The sequence below is a fragment of the Trachurus japonicus genome, chromosome 10, assembly GCF_045865225.1.
Source record: "Trachurus japonicus isolate A0001 chromosome 10, Traja_1.0".
NCBI classification, from domain to species: domain Eukaryota; kingdom Metazoa; phylum Chordata; class Actinopteri; order Carangiformes; family Carangidae; genus Trachurus; species Trachurus japonicus.
In genome coordinates this window covers 38,442,902-38,467,794 of record NC_140916.1, presented here as the reverse complement: position 1 = coordinate 38,467,794, position 24,893 = coordinate 38,442,902, and the positions used below count along the sequence as shown (strand labels likewise).

Sequence of the window (24,893 nt, the reverse complement as noted above, 5' to 3'; positions counted from 1 at the left end):
GGAGCAAACGTGAGATCAGCATTGATAGATTACTGACAGTTTAGGCTTTTGTTTCAGTGTTTTCTTGCTCAGTTTTCTGATATTTTATCGACTATTACTGTATTACAGAATTAAGGGGAGACACTACAGGTGAATAGGGTAAACATTTTAAATAACAGATATCACCATTCAACTTCCCAAGTTTATCACTTACATTAAGACAAACATTATTTGTATTACAAGTTTCGTCAAATTCTAAGTGAAATATGTAAATGAGGCAATATCTGATGTAATATGCGCTAATTTTCATACATTTCCAGAACCGAAATCTGAAAAATGGATAAAGCTACTTTCAAAATTCTTGTTTTATTTTGTTGACATATTAGAGTCAGACGTTTTTACAGAGGGGATTTTGGATATCTCTTTTTATCACTCTGTAAATGAGAAAATACTGACAACAGCCCCAAAAAATCCAATTTCGCCATGTTTTTAGGAATAAAATGTTATATAAATCAGGCTTTGAATGCCAATCCCCTATGTACAAACCTTCAGAATATAGACAGAAATAAAATTGGAAGGTTTGGTGTCTCTAAGTGCTGCTGAAGTGGAGATTTCAGGTTCAGAGTCTGAGGAAAAACTCATTTTGAGAAAACAGCCTTTAAAGACTTTTTAAGCAGAAAGGGGAAATGCTTAGGCTCTGGAATCGTTTTCTTCTATGCCAGAGGATAGAATAGCCAAAAAAGTCTTTAACCCTCATGGCCCCCTAAGAAAAAGTTACAAGTGTGTCCAAATTGGACCCTCTCATAAAAGCGCAATAAAAATCTCATATATTTATTTCTTTTTTCACTTACAACACAAATCTGTTCAGCAACTTCAGACCTATCCATAAATATAATTTGTTTTATTTAAAAAAAAAAAATGTTTTTATGCACTTTTTGTCAGGCAAACCCCAGATTTTTTAATGACACAAAAAAACAAAAATATGCAATATTTCCCAAAAATGAGGTGCAAAGTAGATCACTCCATATGAGGTTATTAGAGCCTTGAATATGTCAATAATTAGTAACAACATTGATTTTGATGCATTATTATTTTTGGAGCTATAACAAAAATAAAATAAAATACTGCATCAAATCTTTTCAAAAAATTCAAACCTAACTGTAGATATGAAGTTTTATATTATTTTTTCTATATTTTGTATGTTTTTGTAGAGATTTGTATAGAGATACCATACAAATTCACACCACCCTTCTGCATTGGTCCAAACACACCCGGACCAGTTTTAGGGTTTTCATATTTTTTTATTGTTGTATATGTTGCATGGAAATATGCCTAACGCTGGATTCACACCGATCGCCGAAGCGCCGCAAATAGCTACGGAATGGAGACCGCTTCCTTTCGGCACCCTTGTTAACCCTGCTGCGATCATTTCGGCGTCTGTTCTATTTTGTGCGTGAGCCGCGAGCGATCGGCGTCAATCTTGGCAGGAAGTCACACATGAAACAACAAGAGAATCCGGTCAATTTTCAAAATAAAGCAATTTTCAAAATAAAATACAGCGATTGATAAATGCGATCATATTTGTGTGCGTTTCATATATATTTGTCAGTATCTAAACAGAGAGCGAGAGAGATGAAAACAGACGCACGCTGTTACGGTCGAAGGGGGTTCGGCCTTGTGTGTGTGTGTCTGTCTCTCTCCCTTCTCCTCCACAGCTCCACCCAGGCCTCAATCAGCCAAACGAGGCTCACCTGGTCCACTGAGTTCAAACCCTGCAGCTGGCACCAGAAGGGGGGGGGGCAGTGCGTGGGGACTGCTGGGCTTGTCTGCCTCCCATCTTGGCTTTTGTTTGTCTTAGTTTGTGTTATTTGTTTGTATCACTTTTATGTTTTTGTATTAAATCTCTTTTAGTTAATTTAGTGCCTTTGTCTTTGTGTTGGGGCCATTGTTGGGTCCATTGTTATGCTCCTCCGGGCCAACGAAGTTCTGGGGCGTAACAATTGGGGGCTCGTCCGGGATAGGACAACCATGAGGTGAAGTAAAGGTTTGTAGCTGTAGTACTCTTCTTTTCAAGATGGTTTGTGATTTAACTGCCTGTCTGTGTTTGCCTGAGAGTTCCCTGTAAGGTAGTCGTCGGGCAGAGAGAGACTCTTGCCACTTTGTTATTTTGCCTTTCTTATTTTTGGTGGTGAAACCTGGGTGTGGGTACGTTTTCTGTGTGGCAGTGGGCCTTGCCTGGGTCCATTGTTCACTTGCAGAGTTCAACGTTTAAAGAAGCCTCCCGGGAAGCCACTGAAGACTAGATAGTTAACCTTTATCACAGGGTGCCTCTCCACAACGTCACTCTTCTATAGAGTTGCACAGCAGCGTAATCACAATCTCTTGTGGGTTGACTCTACTTCTAGTTTCATCTGGATTCTGTGTAAAATACTAACAGTAACTTTTGGGATGTGACTTTTTGTGTGGTACCTGCACAGTACGTTCGTTGGGTTGTTTGGTTGCAGCTTAGGTGTAAGTTGGCAACATTTTGTGTAGCAGTGGCTACTGTGTGACCTCTTTTGTGTTGTGCTGTTGCAGTCCACTTTCGGTTGGGTCACGTGTGTGTTACTGTTTGCTAGGTTGTGGCTGCACTCGATTTTGTTTGGTCACCGCAGTATTGTAAGTGAATTAACCTTTGTTTTGTAGTTTCCCTCATGGTGGTAGCCATTTTGGTATCTGGTGGGAGTGGCACCCACTTGTGTGGCTACTGTTGGCTGCTCACTCTTTACATCGAGTGGCAGTGTGTTGGTTGGCCTTTTTGTATTTTGATCTTGTTGGATCCACTTTGACCTTTTCTAGTCCTGACAACAGTCCCAGGGTTTATTCGTGATAAATGTATTGTTGGTGTTGAGTTGACGCCAGGTTCGGTACCCTGCAGCTGGCACCAGAAGGGGGGGGGGGGGGCAGTGCGTGGGGACTGCTGGGCTTGTCTGCCTCCCATCTTGGCTTTTGTTTGTTTTAGTTTGTGTTATTTGTTTGCATCACTTTTATGTTTTTGTATTAAATCTCTCTTAGTTAATTTAGTGCCTTTGTCTTTGTGTTGGGGTCATTGTTGGGTCCATTGTTATGCTCCTCCTGGCCAACGAAGTTCTGGGGCGTAACACACGCGCACACACACCATCATCATCGGCGGTCACTCGGAACGAGTATGACTGTCTTCTGCATGGGGTCGTCTACTTGTGGGTCTTCAGGTGGGCAGAGAGGCCGATCTGTGACCCACATATTTTGGTGCAGTGTTGACATGGGAAAGTGGTAGTGGGTTGTGGTCGTGCTGGAGCCTTTTCCTGTCTTTCCTTGCGGAGCTGTCGTTTTGTTTCTGCGACACGGTGGAGTTCCCCCTCATAGTGTGCAGCACCTTCTTGCACCGCGTCCTTCCATCGGTGCCTGTCCAGAGCCATGTGCTCCCAGTCAGGAGATGAAATACAGGAGCTCGCGGACCTCTTTCCAGTTCGGAATAAAGAATTTGTTTTGGGAGACGGGTGTCGGCCATGCGGATGAGATGGCCGGTCCATCGGAGTTGGTATGTCATTATTGTGGTGGTGATGCTGGACATTTTGGCCTCTGCCAGAATGCTGATGTTTGTACGTCTGTCCTCCCATTTGATCCTTAGTATCTTCCTCAAGGTTCTCTGGTGGTGCTGCTCCAGAGCTCTCAGGTGCCTGCTGTAGGTGGTCCATGATTCTACCCCAAACAACAAGGTGGGGAGAACCACAGCCTAGGAGACTAGGAGCTTGGTGTAAACCCTGAGATTTCGGTCTTCAAAGACCCTTTCCCTGAGTCTGGCATATGCTCCATTGGCACAGCTCAGGCGGTGGTTGATCTCAGTGTCAATGTCCGCTTTGGTGGAGAGAAGACTGCCGAGGTAAGGGAAGTGGTCAACGTTCTCGAGAGGGGTGTTGTCCACTTTTATGATGGGTGGAATAAGCGGCTGATTGGGTGAAGGTTGGTATAGCACCTGGGTCTTCTTGATGTTTAACGCTAGACCCAGGGCTCTGTATGCCTTAGCAAAGGCATTCAGAATACCCTGTAGGTCTTCCGTGGAGTGTGCTGCTATGGCGTTGTCTTCTGCATACTGGAGCTCCATAATGGTGGTGTTTCGAACCTTGCTTTTGGCTTTGAACCTGGCGAGGTTAAAGAGCCTACCATCAGTTCTATACCGGATCAGAATTCCCTGTGGTAGGTCTTTGCCAATGAGGTGAAGTATGGCAGCAATAAAGACAGAAAACAGGGTGGGTGCAATAATGCATCCCTGTTTGACCCCTGTCTCCACGGTGAAAGGCTCGGACATGGAGCCGCTGTTGCTGAGCACCATGGCTGTCATTCCATCATCGAGTAGCCTCAGGATTCTGATATATTTGTACGGGCAGCCGTACCTCGACAGTATGTTCCATAGAGCCTGGCGATCTACTGTATCAAAGGCCTTTGTCAGGTCTATGAAGGCCATGTACAAAGGCAGCTTGTGCTCACAGCATTTCTCCTGGAGGTGGCGGGCTGTGAAGATCATATCTGCTGTGCCTCTAGATGGACGAAAGCCGCACTGTGATTCTGGGAGTATTTCCTCAGAAAGTGGCAGTAGGCGATTAGCGAGAACACGAGCAAGTACTTTGCCAGTTAGGGTTAGGGTTGACAGGAGTGAGATGCCTCTGTAGCCTTGAAGAAGACGCCACTACTACTCCAACACTACTGCACTGACGCGTCACACGCCCTGTGTTGCATCACACACACACACACACACACACACACACACACACACACACACACACACACAGGAAAGACACGGAGTGGGCTGGCTGCAGGGGGTGGGGGAGGGTGGGTGTCAAAACACACAAACAAACAGGGAAAGAGCGAGAGAGAAGAGAGAGAGGCAGAGACGAGTTGTGTGAAGATGGACAACGTAAAACTTATCTTGGAAGTGGAGAAGTACAGAGAGTTGTATAACCCCCAGCACCCCTACTACAAGGACAACACCAAAAAATGTTGGGAGGCTGTTGCCACTGCAGTTGGATCAACAAGTAAGTATACCCTATTGTTTGAATCAAAAGTTGTTAGCCTGACAAGCCAATTAAAATGTATGTCATCATCGCGTTAAAGCAGAAGTAAGCGTTCCGGTCGTTTTGGCTAACTTCTTGTTAGCCGATGGAGTTAGCAGTCCCCGCCCTCGTCATGGATCTATTGGTCCTCGTCCCTACGTCACCACATGCACGCACATCCCTTGGCTGCACACACAGAGAGGACTGCCCCTTTATGCCGTTCTCTCTCCTCATTGGATAAAGGTTGTAGGATACAAGGAAAGTTTTCTCCTCGGCTTACAGCAGAGCAGAGTGACTGACAGACCCGCGTTTCGGACCAAACACTCTATGTAAGTGATTGCTATCGGAAGATATAACTATTTAAGACAAAGACTCTCTAAACAGATAGAGCGCCGTGATTGGTGAACACAAACGGTTTTCGAGGCTCAAAAAGTTCCTATGGCTCGTGTCTAGACCCACCTACGGAGCAAATATATTTGCTGCCGCTAGGGTGCGTCTAGATTTCTAGGCTAATGATATAGCCTACATATTGTGAAATCATATTTGCAGGATTTTTTTTATTTTTTTTTTAAGATTTAGTTAATTAGGCTAAATGTTACAAGTGTCATGGCAACTTTGTAAATACAGGTACAATAAATACTTTGTAAATACAGGTTTATGATGACTGAGTCCTTGAAATGAAGACAAGTAAATTGATCTTCATTCAGATTTATTTCAAGCATATAATAATCACAGCAAAAATAATGCTGTCCACATATATCTCCCCTCAAATTCAACTCCATCTAGCTGTGGTTTGGCATATCCCTTCACAGCATCTGGTCCTACCAGGACACTCTGCCCTCAGGGGAGATGAAAAAGGCACAGAGTTTTTCTCTCACGTCGTAGGCCTCCCTGCAACCTCTGTTGCCACCCATGCTCCTGGCATTCGGTAGTTGCTCCCCTCGCTCTTCTGCCTCCTCCAACCACCTCTGATCTTCAGCTGCGTTGAGGAGGTAGTCGTCCAGGATGCACACAGCCATAATAACGGCATCCGCATTCTCTGGCCTCATTGAAATGCGGGTGTAAAGGACCCTCCATCTTGCTGCGAGAATCCCGAAGGCACACAACCATTCTGGCCCTGGACAGTCTGTAGTTGAAAATCTTTTTCCAACGTCCAAGGCGTTGTCCAGGAAATGACCTCATTAAGTATGTCTTCAGAGGGAAGGCAGCATCTCCCACCATGGCATATGGCACTGGCCCTTGCTGGCCTGATCCTGGCAGAGGACAGTCAGCAGGAACCTGCAGAGTTTTGTTTTCCATGCCGATGCCGATGTCTGATCCACTGTACACCCCTCCATCACTAGCTCGTCCGAAGTCCCCCACCTGGACGTTAATGAAGCGGTAGTTGGCATCCACCAGCGCCAGCAGAATGATGGAAAATGTTTTTTTGTAATTGAAGTACTGACCTCCGGATTTTGGTGGTGCAGTGATGTTGATATGTTTCCCGTCAATGGCCCCAAGGCAGTTAGGAAAATTCCACTGGGACCAGAAAGCAGAGGCAATGTCTCTGAGTCTCCATCATCCTCCTCTCTATTGCCCGGCAGGTCATATGAACTGAGGTGGACACAGTGCTCTTCCCTAACCTGTACTGAAAAGCCAGGCTGGCAAAGGTTTCCCCTGTGGCAAGGAATCTGTGGGAATAAGAAAATAAATACATTTTTATTAATAATATCTAAGTATTTGACACAGGGATAAAAGCAGGAATACATGTGAGCCTGATTAGTTGTCCAGGAGGAAATGTGTGTAAAGTACGGAAAAGTATATGATTTAAGAAGAGCTGTAAACTGAAAGTCCTGCTTTAGACATTTTATAATTGTGTTATGATATTATGAATAATTAAAAAAGTTATTGTATTGTGTTTTATTAATTCATGTTTGTTACTGTGTTACAGTGGAAGAATGCAAGCGTAGATGGAAGCAATTATGGGACAGTTTTGTGAAGAATAAGAACAAAACTCACCCGAGTGGGTCTGCTGGTGGCAGCGCCAAGGACTGGAAATACACGCCTATTGCGTCCTTCTTGCTGCCACATATGCAGCCCAGAAGGTTAGTAGTTGTTTTTCTAAATGAAATGCTTCCTTTTTCCAGAACATTTTAAAAATATACACCCAAACAATTTATAGCCTAATATCTGACACAATAATAATTCTATTATAATCATAATTTTGTTATTCATATTTTGGTTCTATCCAACATTTCATAATAAAGGATTTTTTTTTGTTTTTAAGCTCTAAAAGTACTCTACAGCCTTTTGTTCCGAGCGAAGGAACATCCGTAGACCTAAGCTCAGATGACACTGGACCGCCTGGACTGCTTTCAAGGCCTGCCACACCAGGCACTCCCACACCAAGGTCCGTTTTGTCTTCTCCACTTCCAACTGACAGCGGACAGACCTCTACCCAGCTTGCCACCCCACCAACACACCCCAGAGTGCAGGCCTTGTCCTCAGCTGCAACCCAATCATCAAAACCCAGCAGAAAGCAATTTTGTTAAACTATTTAAATATTGGTTGTTGTATTTTAGAGGAGCTAGAAGACCCCTCCTATCCCTCCTTCTTTCTTTTTTTTTTTACATGTTAACATTTATTTAAGAAGTTCATGTTTTGTTAAACTTTATTTAAATATTGGTTGTTTTATTGTAGTTTATGTTTTAGATTGTTTGTTCCAGTTGTTAATAACATTTCCACACTATACACTGTGCTGAAAAACTTATTTCTTTGTTATCTTGTTACAATAATTACCTCAGTGTAACTGCAAGCCGTTGTCTGGGTTGGATGGATTGGTGAAAATGTGTTGATTGTGTGGTCAGATCAGGCCCAATCAAAGACAGAAGATCATCCATCTTTTCAGGAGACATCCTGAAGTATTTCAGATGGCGATCTCTGTCCAGGGACAATTCGGCCACAAGATGGTGGAACACACCAAATTCCTGTCGTCTTTTGTTAATGGGGTGGACCCACATTCTTCTTCTTCTCTGCCGATGCCTGTGAAGCAACAGGTACAAAGCAAGGGCTCTCCTCCTGTTTACAACTTGCACTGGGAAAAAGGCAGAGAAAATAATAGATTTAATACAAGTGAAGAGTAGATAAACAAACATGTATTTAAGATCTCAGTATTTCAACGGTATATCTACACAATTAAGTATTAGTCTACTACACAACGCTGGTAAGTGGTAACACACACTCCGTGTCCCTGTGTGTGCGTGTGTGTTTGTCTCTCTCTGTGTGTGTATAGCCCTATAGCCTACTTTCATTCACGGATAAATAAAAGAAGTGGACAAACATGTTTGTACAGTCAGGAAAACATGGTGTTATAATTATATGAGGTGACTGTGATTCAGTGACTGTGGTTCTGGCTGATAATGGTTGTAACTTTTATGCGAAAGATGATTTTGTTTTGTTTTTTGTGTTTCACTTTGTAGATGTAACCATTTTGCTTTGTTTGTGACCTCATGTACTGAAAATAATAAAGTTACTTATTTCTTTAAAAGGTCATACCAGTAATTTCTCTATTGTGTCCCTTTTTGAAGTTGCACAACATTGTAGATGATACACCAGCTGCTACAACACCTCATTTCATCTAAAGCGTCAAAACATTTATGTATTTAATTCCAATTTTAAATAATTAATGACACATTTAAGTCATTATTTAATAGTGTATTTTTTTTATTTCATTTTGGCACTTTCAGTCCTCCATACACAGACACCTTTATGCAATCATTATGAAAATCCATTGTTTTAAAGTCAAATCTCCAAGTCACCGATGCCTGAGTGCAGTCTGACAAAGGTTGGGCTGATGGGTCAGTCAGATGTCACATAGAGAAGTAGAAAAAAGCCAAACGAGTTTGTGTATAAATATATATATATATTTTCTTTTACAAATCTAGGATTATGAACTCTTACTGCTGCTGTTTGTGATTTAACAATTAACATTGTATATTGTTTTATCTCTTTCAGTTTGTGTTGCCAATAATCATCAGAAGAGGTTCTCCTCTCTTGCCGTGTTGATATGGCTCCTTCTTCCATTTCTTCTGTGTTACGCGTCAACCTGACGGTGACTCTCATGCTGGCTGGAGTCATAATCCTGATTTTAATGTACTACACATCAGCTCCATCTCCCCGATGTTATCCTCCCCCGGCTAATTCATGGCGGCCCAACAACACTGCGGTGAAACAAGTTCAACAACAGATGGAAAAACCTGTCGTGCTGCTGTGGTTCTGGCCTGAAAACAAACATTTTGATTTCCAAGACTGCAAGAAGCTTTTCAACATGGACAGCTGCCTCCTCACAGACGACAGGTCTTTATACTCCAGGGCTGAGGCCGTTGTGATATTTCACAGAGCCATCCAGGACGACCTCTCCAACCTTCCTGCCTCGCCCAGACCCAGATTTCAGAGGTGGATCTGGTTTAACATGGACTCACCCACCAACACGCGCAGGATAGCAGGCATTCAGGGACTATTCAACCTAACGCTGAGCTACAGGAAGGACGCAGACATCCACGTTCACTGGAAACTGACTGTCAGAGAGAAACCAGCTGAGGACTTTGTCATTCCAAAGAAACAACAACTGCTCTGTTGGATGGTGAATGAACACGAGCTCAATGGGACACTGGAGAGACAGCGCTTTTACATGGAGCTTACAAAATACATAAAGGTGCACATGTTTTTCAGCTCCTCTGGGGAGACCTTGAGGGGTGACAACTATTTTCAGACTATTAGCAGCTGCAAATTCTTCCTTTCTTTTGAGGATTCAATCCACAGAGATTACATCACAGAAATATTCACTGGTCCTCTGGCAGCTGGCACTGTGCCAGTAGTTTTGGGTCCACCTAGAACCAACTATGAGGACTTTGCCCCAGGTTCCTCTTTCATACATGTAAATGACTTTCCTGATGCCGTGACCCTGGCTAACTTCCTCCTCAGGCTGGATGAGGATAATCAGACGTATGTAAAATATTTTGATTGGCGGCGTTTCTACACATTCAAACGCCATCCCACGGAGGAGAGGCAGGAGTTTGCACACGCTATCTGCCAGGCCTGTCATCACGTGGCCATGAACAAGGAGTACAGAGTGGTGCTTGATCTGTACAAGTGGTTCTTACTGTGACACTGTCAGACTGTGGTGACCATGTTGCTGACAAGTACTCACTAGAAATACAACTTTTGCCTCAGCACAGGGGAAACGGTCCATGTGAGGATTCATATTGTCATTGTCCTGTAAAATATTTGTCCATTTTAGACAAATAAAGTACTTAACTCATTGAGTGCCAACCACGTAATTTCTCGTTTTTCGTTCCCATGCGTTAAGTGCCAAAAACGAGATTTAAAATTATGAAACTAGACACTTTAAAGGGACAATGAGGAGTTTTGGAAAAGCGAAGTGTTTTCACACCACATTTATGAGCCTCCGCGCGCACCGTAGAATTCTTCGACCGGCGCGACTCATGTTTTCATTCATCAAGAATTAAAGTCAGAGGTTCAAAGAGGTTCAGTTACCGTCGTAGTCCCGACCATAAATGGCAATACGGCGGCATTATTCTCATGAGCGTCCGCAAAACCTAAAGTAAGGAAACGCTGGTCGGCTCGCCCAGCATTTCCACCATAAATTAAAATAACAAAATAACGATAGAGACAAAACAATATATTTATCTAAAATGGAGCCATTAACAAGTGTGGGTAGCGGAGATTCATCCACATTAACGTGAGACTTTTTTATAACCAAATAGAAACTCCTCGTTGTCCCTTTAACACACCTTATGTGTAAATTTGGGGACTCTACGACGAGCAGAACTGAAATAGATCACGATCAAAAACTCATGACAGCTCATGATCTGGAAGTTTTTATCATAACTCGGCTGCATGTGGAGTTGTGCATGTGGATGCAGCAGCTGCTCCGCTCTCACCCGCGAGGCTCCAGCAGCTCGGAGCAGAAACAGGAAGCTCTCAGCCGACAGTCCCGCCCGGTCTTCATCTGGAGCAACACCGTGTCCTCCCCAAGGTCCTCCCGCGGTAAAATGTCAAAATGTGATGATCCCTCGGTCAAAGCAGACCAGCATCACCGACCCGTACCACAGACGGACCGCGACCACCTGTGGGACCGGTGTTCCGGACCTGCTGTGGCCGACTGACCCTCACGTTCCGCGGCGAGAGGCTGTGCCACGGCACGGTGCGTCTGTGTTATTGTTGTTTAGTGGCGCTCCCCCCCGCCCCCGGTGGTGGATTTGTGAATAGAACAATTGTTGTATATATTTATCTTACACGAGCCCTGTGATCCAGAAATGCGAGTGTCAGAAGAGCGACAGACACAAACAGAGCACCTTTCATAAAAGACGCTCTATCTCCTTTTCTAGAAAAAAAGCAGGGATTTTGGTGAAACCCAGCCATGTTTAGCTTGACTTTTCTCAGGAATGGAGGCATGTAGAAACAAACGGTTTGTGGCCATTTAAAGCATAAAGTTTCACCTTTCAAATGAGCCACAGTATGTGTTGGTGGCAATAATATAGAATACAATGTGGCTCTACAAAAATCGTCAAAAATGGTCAAAATTGCCGGTACACTTGACTAAAACTTTGGAAAGGGGCGCGGCACTCAATGAGTTAATTCACTTAAGTTCATTTTTATTTTATTTTTATTTCTATTAATTAATTAATAATTATTTCTTTAACTTTATCTGTGTGTTTTTAAATACATTTTTAAAACATTTTCGAATCTTATTTTATATTAACATTGGAGGGTGAAGAGCCATACAGTATATGGTCACGCAATTGACCTTTATTTGCAGAAATCAAAAATACATAATTAAAAAAACTTCCAATGATGGTTCAGGTTGGAAACTTAGAATGTCCATGTATTTAAATGAGTGCACTAAAAAGGATCAAAGCAAAACCTTTTCCTTTTCACTGATTCATGAGATCTTCAATGCTGTAAACACCATGAGTACCATTGCCATAGCTCCCACTTGAGTTAATTGAAGAAAATGTGTTGAGGGAGGCTATAGTCCTCACTGCAGGTGGCCCCAGTTCGAATCCCGCGTTGAGTCGATTAAAGGCGAAAAAAGCCCCAATATAATATATATATATATATATATATATATATATATATATATGAGGGCGGGGGCTGCTAACTCCATCGGCTGACAAGACATTATGGTGCGTTCAAGGCAACCCGTAACTCGTGTTTTTCCGACCTGTGAAGTCGTACCAGTTCGATCTGGTACGAGTTCACAGGTCAGAAGTTACGAGTGGCCGTTATAGTGACTTTCACAGGTAAAACAGGTCGGAGAAACACGAGTGGGTTGCCTGGAACGCTACAAAGTTGTAAGTCGTGACTTGAAGCTGTAATTTACGGTTTCAAAAGCCGGCCTGGAACGCAGAATTAGCCAAAACGACCGGATCGCTTACTTCTGCTTTAACAAAGTGGCTGCAGACAGAGAGCAACAAAGGGCTAAACAGGGCCCTGTCTGGGAGTTTTTATGTTTGATTGTGTGTTGGTTAAGCCAGCAGAGGGCAGCAGTGTGAAGGTTTCACGCCTCACACCAGGAGGAAACAGAGGAGCTCATCGAAGACTGACAGATGAGCTGATGTTGACTATATACTGAAACTTGACTATAATTTCTTGTTGTTGTGTTTAGTTCTTTAAAATCACAGTTGAGGAGTTCTGTGGATTTGTACTGTTGTGTTTCCATCACAGCTGTTCAACAACAGGTGACAGAGTGTGTTACTAAATTCACCACTGACCTGAATGTGTTTGTGGGAACATTAATGGCTTGCTGTGTTTCTACATGGGGGCCCAGATTTTTGGGGGGGCATTTTTTTCTTTGCCTTTTTTTTAATGGACAGGACAGTTGATAGAGACAGGAAATGGGAGGCAGAGAGACGGGGAATGACACGACAATGACAGGATAGGGCCGCTCAACACGGGATTCGAACTGGGGCCGCCTGCAATGAGGACTATAGCCTCAACGCATGGGGCGGGTGCTCTACCAACTGAGCTAAACACCGCCCCCTCTTTTTCTTTTTCTTTTTTTTAAGCATCTGCCAGATTAAAATCCCCAAACTTTCAAAATTTCACCAGCAAGCGCTCCTAGCCATAATTTCTCACCCCACCGAGCTCTTCTCTGGAGTTAACAGCAATGTCCTTATCAGGAAAAATCCTTATTTTTCCACAAATGGTTTGAAAAGGACATTGACCATGTCCTTCATCTCTTTGATGAATCTGATGATATGCTATTTTATTAACACTATATGTCTGTACACAGTTTTCCTGTTCCCTTCAAAGAATTTAATACTGTAACTCGTGCTATTCTGAAAGATTTAATTCAATTTATGAAAAACCAGTTGAGTGACAGTAATTGTATGAAAGTTCTACCTGCACTGATGCTAGATGGAATAGACCTAACTGATAAAAAGTGTAATAACAAACATATATGCTGTTGTTTTCAAAGAAAAAAACTGAGTTATACCTAGAGGCAAATTTTATTGAAGGTCTCACACAGAAGAAAAATTGTGAAAAAACACGCACATCAGGTAGGCCCAGTTGGGATGGGTGCTGGATAAAGGAGGGAATACTAGAAACAATGAAAAAATCTGCACACCATAGAAGCTCCCTTTCAATTAATATCCGCATGCTTTTAGAGGTTTACCGCTGGCTGGTTAAATTCTTTTTAGGAGATTAATGTTGGTCTCATTGATGAAATTTAACAACCGTGGCAGTCGTAGGCCTATTAGTTGGTTTGAATGACAAGTGAGCAGGGCTGCCTCTGGGCTACGTAGTGAAATCACCACATTCACGTAAATAAATACATATTTTACAATGAACCGATCAGTCTACAATCAATTTCATTTTGTTAAGTCAACATGGTTACTGTACATGGCAAAGATTATTACCACTTTATGACTTAAATTGGTTGGTATTTCATCAACTTAGCTCAGGAGTTTCTTGCTGTGCAGCCATAGAAACAGACGTGGTCCAGTGCCATGTTTTTCGCTCTGGCTGCACTGAACAACAGACCGTGCTTGGCAACCCGCAAAGCCGGTGTCGCTATTGGCTGATAGGATGTAAACAGAACGTGACAGAAAGTCATTGTCAAACCCGTCAAAAAAATTTAAAAATACTAATTCAGACTAAATATTTTTTTTAATGGAAAAGCAATACTTTCATTCTGTACCCCTCAAAACGGCCAGCGGGTGTATTTTTTTTTTTTTAAATATAGCTTTTAATAAAGATTCTACATATTCAACCGTTAAGTGTTGCTATTTAAACAATTAGGCCTAACGCCGGGTTCACACCGGACGCCGAAGCGCCGCGAATAGCCGCCGAACGGAGACCGCGTCCCTTCGGCCAAGTTAACAGGTTCTGTAGTTCAGACCAGACGCGAAGCGCCGCGATTGCTCGCGCCGTGCATTTATCGTTTCGGCGTCTGTTCTATTTTGTGCGCGAGCCGCGAGCAATCGCGTCAATCCTGGCAGGAAGTCACACATGAAACAACGAGAGAATCCAGTCAATTTTCAAAATAAAGCACTTTTCAAAATAAAATACAGCGATTGACAAATGCGTATTTATATTTGTCAGACTCTCAACAGAGAACAAGAGAGATGAAAACACACACACACACACACACACACACACACACACACAGGATAGGGAGACACGGAGTGGGCTGGCTGCAGGGGGGCGGGGGGGTCAAAGCACACAAACAGGGAAAGAGAGAGAAAGAGAGAGAGGCAGAGACGAGTTGTTGTAAAGTGAAGGTCGACATGAAATTCACCTTGGAAGTGAAGTACAGGGAGTTGTTTGACCCACAGCACACGGTGTTATAATTATATGAGGTTATTTACTTATCCATGATGTAAAACACACAGCTCTGAATGTGAGTAAACAACAGCTGAGGAGCAGAGGCGCTCGCGACCGCCGCGGAGAAATCAGCGTCTGGTGTGAACTGGAGGGACGCGGCTCGCGCGCGATTTCCGCGGCCGCTCCGCGTCGCGGCACTTTCGCGTCCAGTGTGAACCTGGCGTAATAGGCCTAATTGTCTGTTGTGTTGGTGGAGCACGTACAAGTGTGTGTGCAAGCATTTGTGTGCATGCGCGTGAGCGTGTGTGAGGGCCTCCAAGAGTCTGCCTTGGTTTCAGCCAGGTATCCGGCTCAACCCTAGTCATAACATGATTGTTCGTTGAAAAGCTGTGCAATAAAACAGCTGACGTTTACCAAGTACACCTGGTTGTTTTTATGTACTTCCCTTTCCCCGAACAAGCTGGGACGTAACAACATGATTGTTGGTTTCTCATAGTACACAAGCTCTAGCTTTCACACATTATCAACAAGAAAACACACACAAAAAAACATAACTAGTCACTAAATATTTAATAAATAAATTGCCAGTTATAAAACATAATAAGATGATAAGTACTTTATTTTTTTTCTTTTCTTTTTCAAATGTCTTTCTTCAGTTCATCCATATCATATATACACATACACACAAAAAACGAAGCATACCCTCTCATGCATACATCAACACCCTGCAGTGGAAGAACCTCCTAGTTGATCATATAGTTGGAAAAAATGTCTGCATCCACACACCATAACACCACAGACTTCGATAAAATATGGTCCTCTACCATTAATAAATGAACCTCAAACATGCTACCTCACTCCCCCCACTTTTTCTTTCTTCATCTTATTTATCTATTTTTAGGTGCATGTATACTGTATGTACATAAATATATAACCTTTTTTTTCTTCCCCTCCCTTTTATATTTTGTGTAATATTAATATCAGCTACAATCAGCAATACACATAAATCAGGCTTCAATCAGTGATGATGACAATAACAATTAACAGAATGTTTAAGATATTCAGTATACTCTCATCTATTATGAACAATGTTCTTATACATTTATTCCCATTATTAACGTTATCATTATTACTTTTAATATTGCTACATTATTACTATATACTCTATTACTATACTATATCTATTCACTTTCTATATTATTATCATCATTTTTCTTTTCCCCCCATTTAGTCAATTAATTTATCTATTTTCCCTTTAATTCCACAAAAAACTCTCCATTATTATCATTATTATATTATCTCTATCTGTTAACCATATGAATTATCTGTATCTGTGTCTGTACTCAGAGTGGGCGGGGCCTAACCCGGAAGTTACTTTCTCAGTAACGCATTACTTTTTGGTTGAAGTAACTGAGTTAGTAACTGGAACTAAAATATCTGGTTACTTATTTTTACTACATTTTACCCTTATTTATCTATATAGTGGTGTCTCATCTATTCTAGTATTATAGGCTCTTAATTCTTGTGGTGTTCTTACAAATGTTAGTATGTATTGGGTTTGTGCAGTAGTCTTATTTATTTACTTGTTGGTGCTGTTTATTGTCTCATGCTTTATGTTGTGGTGTCATCCTACGATTAGTGCTCTTATTGTTGTCATGTGCTACTGTGACTTGGTTTCGTCTTGTACTGTTTCTCCTTTTTTGTATGCCCACAACGAATTTCCCCTAGTGGACAATAAAGTACGTATATCTTATCTTATGTTATCTTCAAGGCTCAGTTCACACAGATTAATGTCAATAAGTTCATGTTCCTTGTTGTCCCGTTGCTGTTAACTACGGTAGGATTAATAGACTTTGAAAAGCTGTGTTTTACAACTTACAGTGATGTAATGTGTCATAAAACAGAACAATAAATAAATAAAACTCAACAAAGATCAACGTACAACTAACTCATTGCTGTGAGTGGCTCCACATCAGCCTTTAGTTCATCCAGCAGCTCGGAAACGACCTGCCTGGTAGACATACGCGCGGGAAGGGGGGTGCTGCCGGGGCTGCAGCCCCCCCGTCAGAGCGCCCGCCACCCGGAGTATCTTAAATGGTGCTGATTAAATAATGCTTCTAAAAAACGGTTAATTAGGTGAATCGTGTCGCCGCTGCACTCTGGAACGTGGCCCTGATACGTCGGAGTTGTGCTGCGCTCAAACCCGGTCTCCCTGCCCCTCTCACCCACACACGAGGGTCCTGTATACTGGGCTGCACAGCGCCCAGCCAGTCTCCCCTCCAGAGCTCCGGTCACACACAAAAACATCTGCTCCGCAACAACGCCGTGGGGGAAAAAAAAAGAAGAAGAAGAAGCGCGAGGCACAACCTGACGGCCCCGACCTGACCGTGTCATTTCTACATTCTTGGGCTGAACTCGTCCAGTCGGGTTGGTTGAGAACTCAAATCTAAGCCCATAGGGTCCATGCAGACAGGGAGCCCAAACAGCCATGCAGCCCAGCCCGGAGGCAGAGGAGGGAGAGATTACACAGCAGCAGGTGTGTGTGTGTGTGTGTGTGTGTGTGTGTGTGTGTGTGTGATAGGCCTACCTGCAAACCCCGAGATGTGTAATGTTTATTAAGAGAAACACATATTTCAGGACCCTGACTTGTAGGCTGAAATATACTTAAAGGCTTAAAATAACAGGACATTGGGGCGGTGCGTGGCGCAGTGGTTAAGGCGGCCGCCTACTGATTTTCTATATCAATACAGTATGCGAACCTAGAACGCTCGGCTACAGTAGAAACGTTGCAGCCCCCAGCCCCCCCCCCCCACTGAAATCAACTTCCAGCGCGCCTGCTGGTAGATATGAATCATGTTTTATGTGTTCGTTTTGTAAACGTGAGAAACTTATTTTCTATTACTGTTATGCTGGGCTGATTAGCGCCTCCTTTACAAACGTATTAAATCCAGAAGCAGGCACAGTTATGGGATTATATCACTGACATAAATCACGCACGCGCAATGAGACTCGCGCGCGAGCAAATGAGATCCGCGCGCGCGGAAATCAAACACCCCTGCGCGCATTTCCTCCCCCCGAGCACTTTTCCAAGCACTCGCGAGCAATTTTGTATCCTGCATCTCTGCCCCCTGGAGCAATATTGTAGCCTGTGAGGAGAAAAACAGCTCCCGCAATACTTTCCCCTGCTCGTGAAACTCTCCTCTCCTCGCGCAGAAAACTGTCCCCTGCTCGCGCGCGAGTGATTATTTTTAGGGGGCGGGTTTTGTCACTAGGGGGGGCGGGCCTTGGGCATGCCAATCGCCGTTGTATCCCCCAATATAATTGGTTGGGGGTATTGGCCAATTGGACAGCAGGGTACGGCAACATTACTAGGACAAACGGGACAAACCACACAGCCCTGAAGGCCTGGATGGACATGTATTGTGATTTGAAAGTTTGCAAAATGTCACACAGAGCAATGAACTTAAGTATGTTTGTCTGAGTGCTGTATTTTCTTTCCCTCCATCGTCGACATTAATTTGATAAAATGCTGATTATTTTTTGTAAGTTGGATCCTGTTGCACAATGACATTTTTAATTTTGGTAAAACTGTTTTGTTCATATTCTCGATCTAGGCTACTTTCTCCCTTAAAATTATAAACGTTAGGCTATATTAAAAAAATAAAAATAAATAAATAATGATGATGATGATGATAATAATAATAATAATATAGCTTACAACAGGTCTACAGAAGATGACCATGGACACTCTTTTTAAGAGACACAAGATTGATGTGCAGAATAAGAAATGTAAGATGACGATACACACTGTCGTACAGCAGGTGGGGGTATGCACCTGACAATTGTTCGTCTTCCGCCCATGGATCTATAGTACGTCCATGCTTCCGCCTGTTCCGCCATTCACCATGGCCGACTGCAAGGAGGTAAAGTAAATTTCGTATCCAAGAAAAGCATAGCTAGCCTTGCCGTATCGTTTACTTTGATTGACGGACAATACAGATGCTTTAATACCTTAGATTACGGTAGCCTACTTGCCACGTTGTCAGAAGACTGAAACAGCTGTCTGCTACATAAGTAGGCTAATGTTTACTAGCCTACTAGCATGTCTTTTCCTTGTGGTAATGACGTTAACTACTAGCATGTTTTTCCCTTGTGGTTGTGAAATTTAACTAGGGGAGCGCCGGGTCGATTGAGACACGGGACGATTGATACACAGCGATTTCCTCGAAAACCACACAAGCTTGAGCCGTCAGATTTTGTCACTATGTTCAGCACTCAACACCGACCAATCCTGGGAAAGCTTGTGAAATTACGTCACGCCATTCAAAAGTTATTAGCGCGAACCTGTTTTTTACTACGGAAAGTAAAATGTTAGGTGCGGTAGTTTTTTTGTGATCAAAAGTTGTATTGTGTGTTTCATGCAATAATAATATGACCTAACAACAGATGAATTCGTACATAAACAGGTCCTAAACTATGAAATGTCATAGTTTTGAAGTTTAGAGGCAAAACAGGTTGAAGTGTCAGTAGTCGCTGCAGCTGCTTCAAATGTCCCTCACGCCACCGTGCGTAGTGATTGTGGTCACACTGCGCGATCAATATCTGTATATAAATCACCAAATTAATACCCTATTGTTCTGCAATGAACAACAACCGATTTGAATGAACAACATGTTTTTAATAAACACCAGATATTTTTAATGAACAAAACGTGTTTATGACATGAATCAACAGATATTCAGCAAAGTGAGGGGAAAATGCCGAGGGTAAAATGACAATATGTTCAACTGTGTCTCCATAAACATGACTTAGGACAGGGAAATAAGTAAATGAAATGAAAATGCAGTCATCCAACAACTCGTACAAAAGAAGAAAGGCGAGTTTAATCGAAATGCGGATCTTGACAATTGCGCACGGGACAAAAATATTTATTTGACCTATTTATATTGTGAGAAATTATGTGACATTTTGGCAATAACGAGTACATTAGTATGTTGTCTGATATGCTGCATAAAAACGAGAGTAATGTCAGTAGTTTCTGTTTAAAACGCTGTTTCAACCGTCCCTCCTCTGTGTCTCAAACGACCCGCATAGGTGGGGCGTTTGAGACAAATGTCAACTTACGTTCAAAGTTATAAAACAGCGCGATCATCCAACATATGTGTTAAATTACACTTGTAACTAAGAGAATACACATGTGAGTTGTTGAACACATGATAAAAATGTTTGTGTACATAACGTCATCTTTGAAAAAGACGTTTTATGAAAAGTGTATCAATCGACCCGGCTCTCCCCTACTCTATTTTTTGTTAATGTCTATATAACAGACCCAGTTAGAAAATGCGGCCAGGCGTGTTGTGGCATTGATAAGAAGTGCCATGTCTGGCCCTGAAAACTGTAAGTATGTTGTGTGACATGTGTCTCCATAAGCTACAAATTAAGTGCAAAGGTTATGACACTATTTTGTTTTGAGTTGAGTGACTCTGCATTGAGTTGAATGAAAGACAAGGACACACTAATATGACCATCGAAATCATGCTGATTTCATGGAGTGACACCTTATTGATCATATTATTTTCAGGCCTTGTGGCTATCTAGATAATGTTTTAATTAACGTAACTTCTCTATGTTCTCCTCTGTATTTATTTTATTTAACCTTTATTTTACCAGGCAGATTGCTTGTGATAAAAAAAATTTAAAAAAATCTCTTCATGTTTAGCTCTCTGTATGTTTAGCTACTAGTAGATAAGTTTTTACGCACATTTTTGAGTTGTTTTCACAGATGAAGTACAGGTTCAGGGAGAGCAAGGGGCTACACAGGGACAGCAGCAGTCTGCCCCTGGCAACAGGCAGCAGGCGCAGGCTGCGTCAAGGGCCAGGCAGCCTCAGGTAGCAGCCCAGTCACAGCAGCAGAGAACAGATCTGATGTTTGTTCTCATGATGAGTGTAATGGGAACATCTTTTCTCCTTTTTTCTTTTTTTTAATGAATAAGAACTTCCTATATGTTTTTACCATACACATTTCCTTTCATGTCCTCAGTCCTCCTGGGACTCCGGATGGAAATTAGCATCGATGCTATAATCCGGCACATTTACATGTTTCTTATATGTACATTGATGTGCGCTGTCCCAGTCAAATAAACAAATAAAGTAAAGTAAAGTAAAGTGCTTTCCCTGTCCTATTCAGATCGGGAAAAGCCTGTACCCCATCTCCAAAAAGAAGGGCAGTCAAGTCAACCTCTATCCAGTTTTTTCTACTGAATAAATGCACAGAGCGAACACCTAAGTCCGCTGATGAGATGCTCCTTCTCCAGGCTGGACTCAGGAGGAGGACTATCAGTATTCCCGAAAATGCTGACCATTCCCAGGTAAGATAGAAGAAAAATAATAAAGAGAGGGGTGGAGATGTGCACATTTAATGTAAATTAATAAATAGTCCACTCCAGCCAGCCAAGCTGCAGGTGTGCAATGGAGAGTTGGCGAGTTAATTGCAAAGCCAATAGGAGTCATTTATGAATGTAATAGACGCAAAAGTTGGACAGACATAAGTTGCTGTAAAGAATGTTTTTTGTGACAAAACTAAATAAGTGAGAGATCATAATAAAACAATAGGTGTTTTTCTATCATTTATTTGCAAAGTTACAAGGTGCTTACCATTAAAGGGATTGGCGCAGATCAAAACACACAACAGTAAAATAACATTAAAATACAGGAATACAAAATAAAACTAAAAGAGTAACCAAAAGAGATAATATATCCTCATTGTGCACAGCTCTAACTGCAGTTTCCCAATTCAGTGGAATAGTACCATACCAAGTCTACCTGAACAGAGATGACATGGGGATAGGGTTACCGTAGTAACTGCACACTTTTTTCCCCCTTTCCCCATAGGTATCAACGATACTCATGGACACATATTCAAAAATGGTACCACTGGAAGGGGCCTGGATGCTATATAAAGCTGCTGGTAAGACATAGTCCCACTTGATAAGTTCAACTCTGTGGTATAATATGTTGGCAGCTGAATCAAATTAAATAAAATGTCCTCTCTACTACTACTACTACTACTACTACTACTACTACTGTAATATCTGGTTAACATTTGCCCATTAATCCTCCTATATCTTATGTAGGTGTAAATTTTGGAGTGCATTGCAATAACAAACAGTTTGTCTGTCTCTACACAATTACGCTTCTGAACAGGAGGATCAGGCCAGCGAAAACTAAGTGTTCTGGCACCTGAGGCAGAGGGTTACACAGGGGCTTACCTTTCCAAAGCTTTTGGTGGAAAGAGCTGTCTCTATCTACATCATGCCCATCCAGGAAACCTTGGACACCTCTCTTCTGCCCTACTCATCCAAGGAGTTTGAAAAGATGCCAAGAGCACGATGTGCCATTTGTTTTCAGAGCATGCCTGTTCAGCTGCTGGCTTTACATGTCCAGAAGTGTGAGCCTGAGCCAGGCAATTTTTCTGACAGCATAGATTCTGAACAGGTAATGCTAACTGTAATGTTATCCCAGTGTTAACTATGCAGAGTGATCATTGTCCTTTTTCACTGGAACTGTTTTTGATGATCACTGTTTCAGAATTTGGCCCCAGATGTGACCACAGATGTTGAATCTCCAGCTTTGATCAGTCCTGGGAATGTAAGCTCACTCACTTGTATCTGTTTGATTAAAGTATTTTCATGGGATGCATGATTGATTGACCTTTCTACATTTATTTATTTTTTTATTATAGGCATCTCCTAGTGTGCTCCCATCTACAAGCCCCTCTCAAAACAGGGATGTTAAGGTAAAAACAATGCTGGTCAGTTACATTAATACACATGACGTTTTACAGACATTTTGTGTCTGACAGTTTCACTTTAAAATGTGCTCTGTTGTCTGTGTTTATAAGGTGGCCTGTCCTTTGTGCTCAGAGTTGTTTCCGCAGTATTACGTTGAAGTACATGCCAGCACCTGCAAAGAGAGGTTTTTCCCCTATTAAGCACATCTAACACATTCTTTATTCACTTTGTTTATTCTTACGTAGTGTTGAAAATTGTTAGCCATAATTTGTAGTTCCACTGATGAAGGCATCTCACCTTAAATCTTTGCTTCCAGTGCATTGCAAGAGGCTGACATCATTGATCTGGACAAAGAGGAAAAAGATACCAGTGAAGAAGAACTGAAAGGGGGACACAAACGGTCTACCAGGTAAAGATAAACATTTTCCCTGCCTCTTAAACTTTTCTCCAGAAACTCATATTACCGATTTCCCTGTTTCTCTACAGTCTAAATAACTTTGTTTTTTCCTTCTAGTCTTGCAGAAGCCATCGACACACTTAGTGCACGTGTTGACACCACAGCGATTTTCAACATTTGTGTCACAAGAGAGGACATGTTTAACAGGTATGAAGCAGTGGAGGCGTCAAAAGAAATCTTCTCCAAAAAATTCCCTCCGTGTTTCCTTCATTGGAGAGGCGGGAATAGACAATGGGGCTCTCAGGCTGGAATTCTTTACTGGTATGTGTTATTCCTCCTTATATGCAATGGAGATATTCAATCAATCAATCAATCAATCAATCAATCAATCAATCAATCAATCAATCAATTTGTTTATTTCGGGCATGTCAATTTAAATCATCATCATCACACTTCATCTTCGTTCAAATAATACAATACACATGGCCGAAAGGGAAAGCGGGAGAAGCAAAAGCTGATCTAGTCCCGCCCCCATGCGGTTTCTTGTGGCTGTTCCCTGGTTGCATGCAATCTCTGTTTTCAAACAGGTTCATGGTAGTATAGGATCTGTTTTGTACATTTCTTCGTGTCTTGATCATCTTTTGCTTTCAATCACAGAAATGATGGGAGGTGTTGAAGCCACATTCTTTCAGGGAGGGCATACAGGGAAAACACCAAAGTATTCTATCACCGACTACCATAAAGACAATTTCAAGTATGTAGAACAGTGTTCTGCAATGTAACATTCATGTGTACATAATTTGTTATTTTATATGCTTGAATTTACACTGTGTTACGACAGGACTGTTGGAGAGATTATTGCTGTCAGCATTGCACATGGTGGTCCTCCTCCTAACTTTTTCCGAGAATGGTGCTACAGATACATCTCCACAGGGGAGATTGACAAAGAGATGATCTCCAAAGATGATGTGACTGATCCAGAGCTCAGACAGCTTATGGAAGAGGTAGTGTTCGTGTTAGTGTTAATATTTACAAATTCGAAAGAATCAGTAGGTTTCCAATGATCTCATTAATGATACTGTTTGCAAAGGTTGAGATGGCTGAACCGGATGCTCTGATCAACCTCCTGGACCGAATAGTAGCATGCGGGTACAGTGGTCCTGTAACACAGGAGAAGAAGGATGCAATATTAAAGTATGTCCATTTTCACAGTGTTTTATTTGGGAGAATGGAGGCTGTAAGATCAGAGCCTCCAACCCGGTGTCCCAGCTCCACCACCACACAAACGTCTCCTGTAACCTGTAATCTCTTGGTTATGACAGATAAGACTAGACAAATATACACATGGCCAAGGTTGGGAGTAACGCGTTACAAAAGTAAAGTAATTACCGTAATGTATTACTATTTACTGTAACGCAGTAATATTACGCATTACAAATAAAATTTTGGTAATATTTTATCCATTACAATGAATTTTAACCCGAGGAGGGGCCTGATCTACTGAAGGTTTTCTTGTAGGCTATAAAAAGGTGTGCAAATTCATCAGTTGTGGGGACTGTGGTATGGGATTATATCACTGACATAAGTCACGCACGCGCAATGAGACTCACGCGCGAGCAAATGAGATCCGAGGAACGTGATGATAGAATTGCCATGGTTTTTGATATTTTATTCTTTAAGAAGTTGATATGTGGCTTCCAGCACAGCTTATGATCAATAACCACTCCAAGGACCTTAGCGTGTTGAATGCTGAGCTGGAATCTGAGCTGAAATCAATGTACAGGATCCTGGCATAAGTGTTGTTATGTTCTAGGTGAGTGATGACAG

The 24,893-nt window shown here is 42.2% G+C and overlaps 1 protein-coding gene across 1 annotated transcript; it reads left to right on the top strand.

Moving 5' to 3' along the window:
- Nucleotides 1-9,093: 9,093 nt before the first annotated feature.
- On the top strand, nucleotides 9,094-10,194 carry LOC146980413 (4-galactosyl-N-acetylglucosaminide 3-alpha-L-fucosyltransferase 9-like). Its single transcript, XM_085788799.1, has one exon. The coding sequence runs from the start codon at nucleotides 9,094-9,096 to the stop codon at nucleotides 10,192-10,194; it is 1,101 nt and encodes a 366-aa protein (XP_085644925.1).
- The last annotated feature ends 14,699 nt before the right edge of the window (nucleotides 10,195-24,893 follow it).

Coding starts and splice junctions, on each gene's coding strand:
- LOC146980413 (XM_085788799.1), top strand. CDS start 9,094: ATGGCTCCTTCTTCCATTTCTTCTGTGTTACGCGTCAACCTGACGGTG.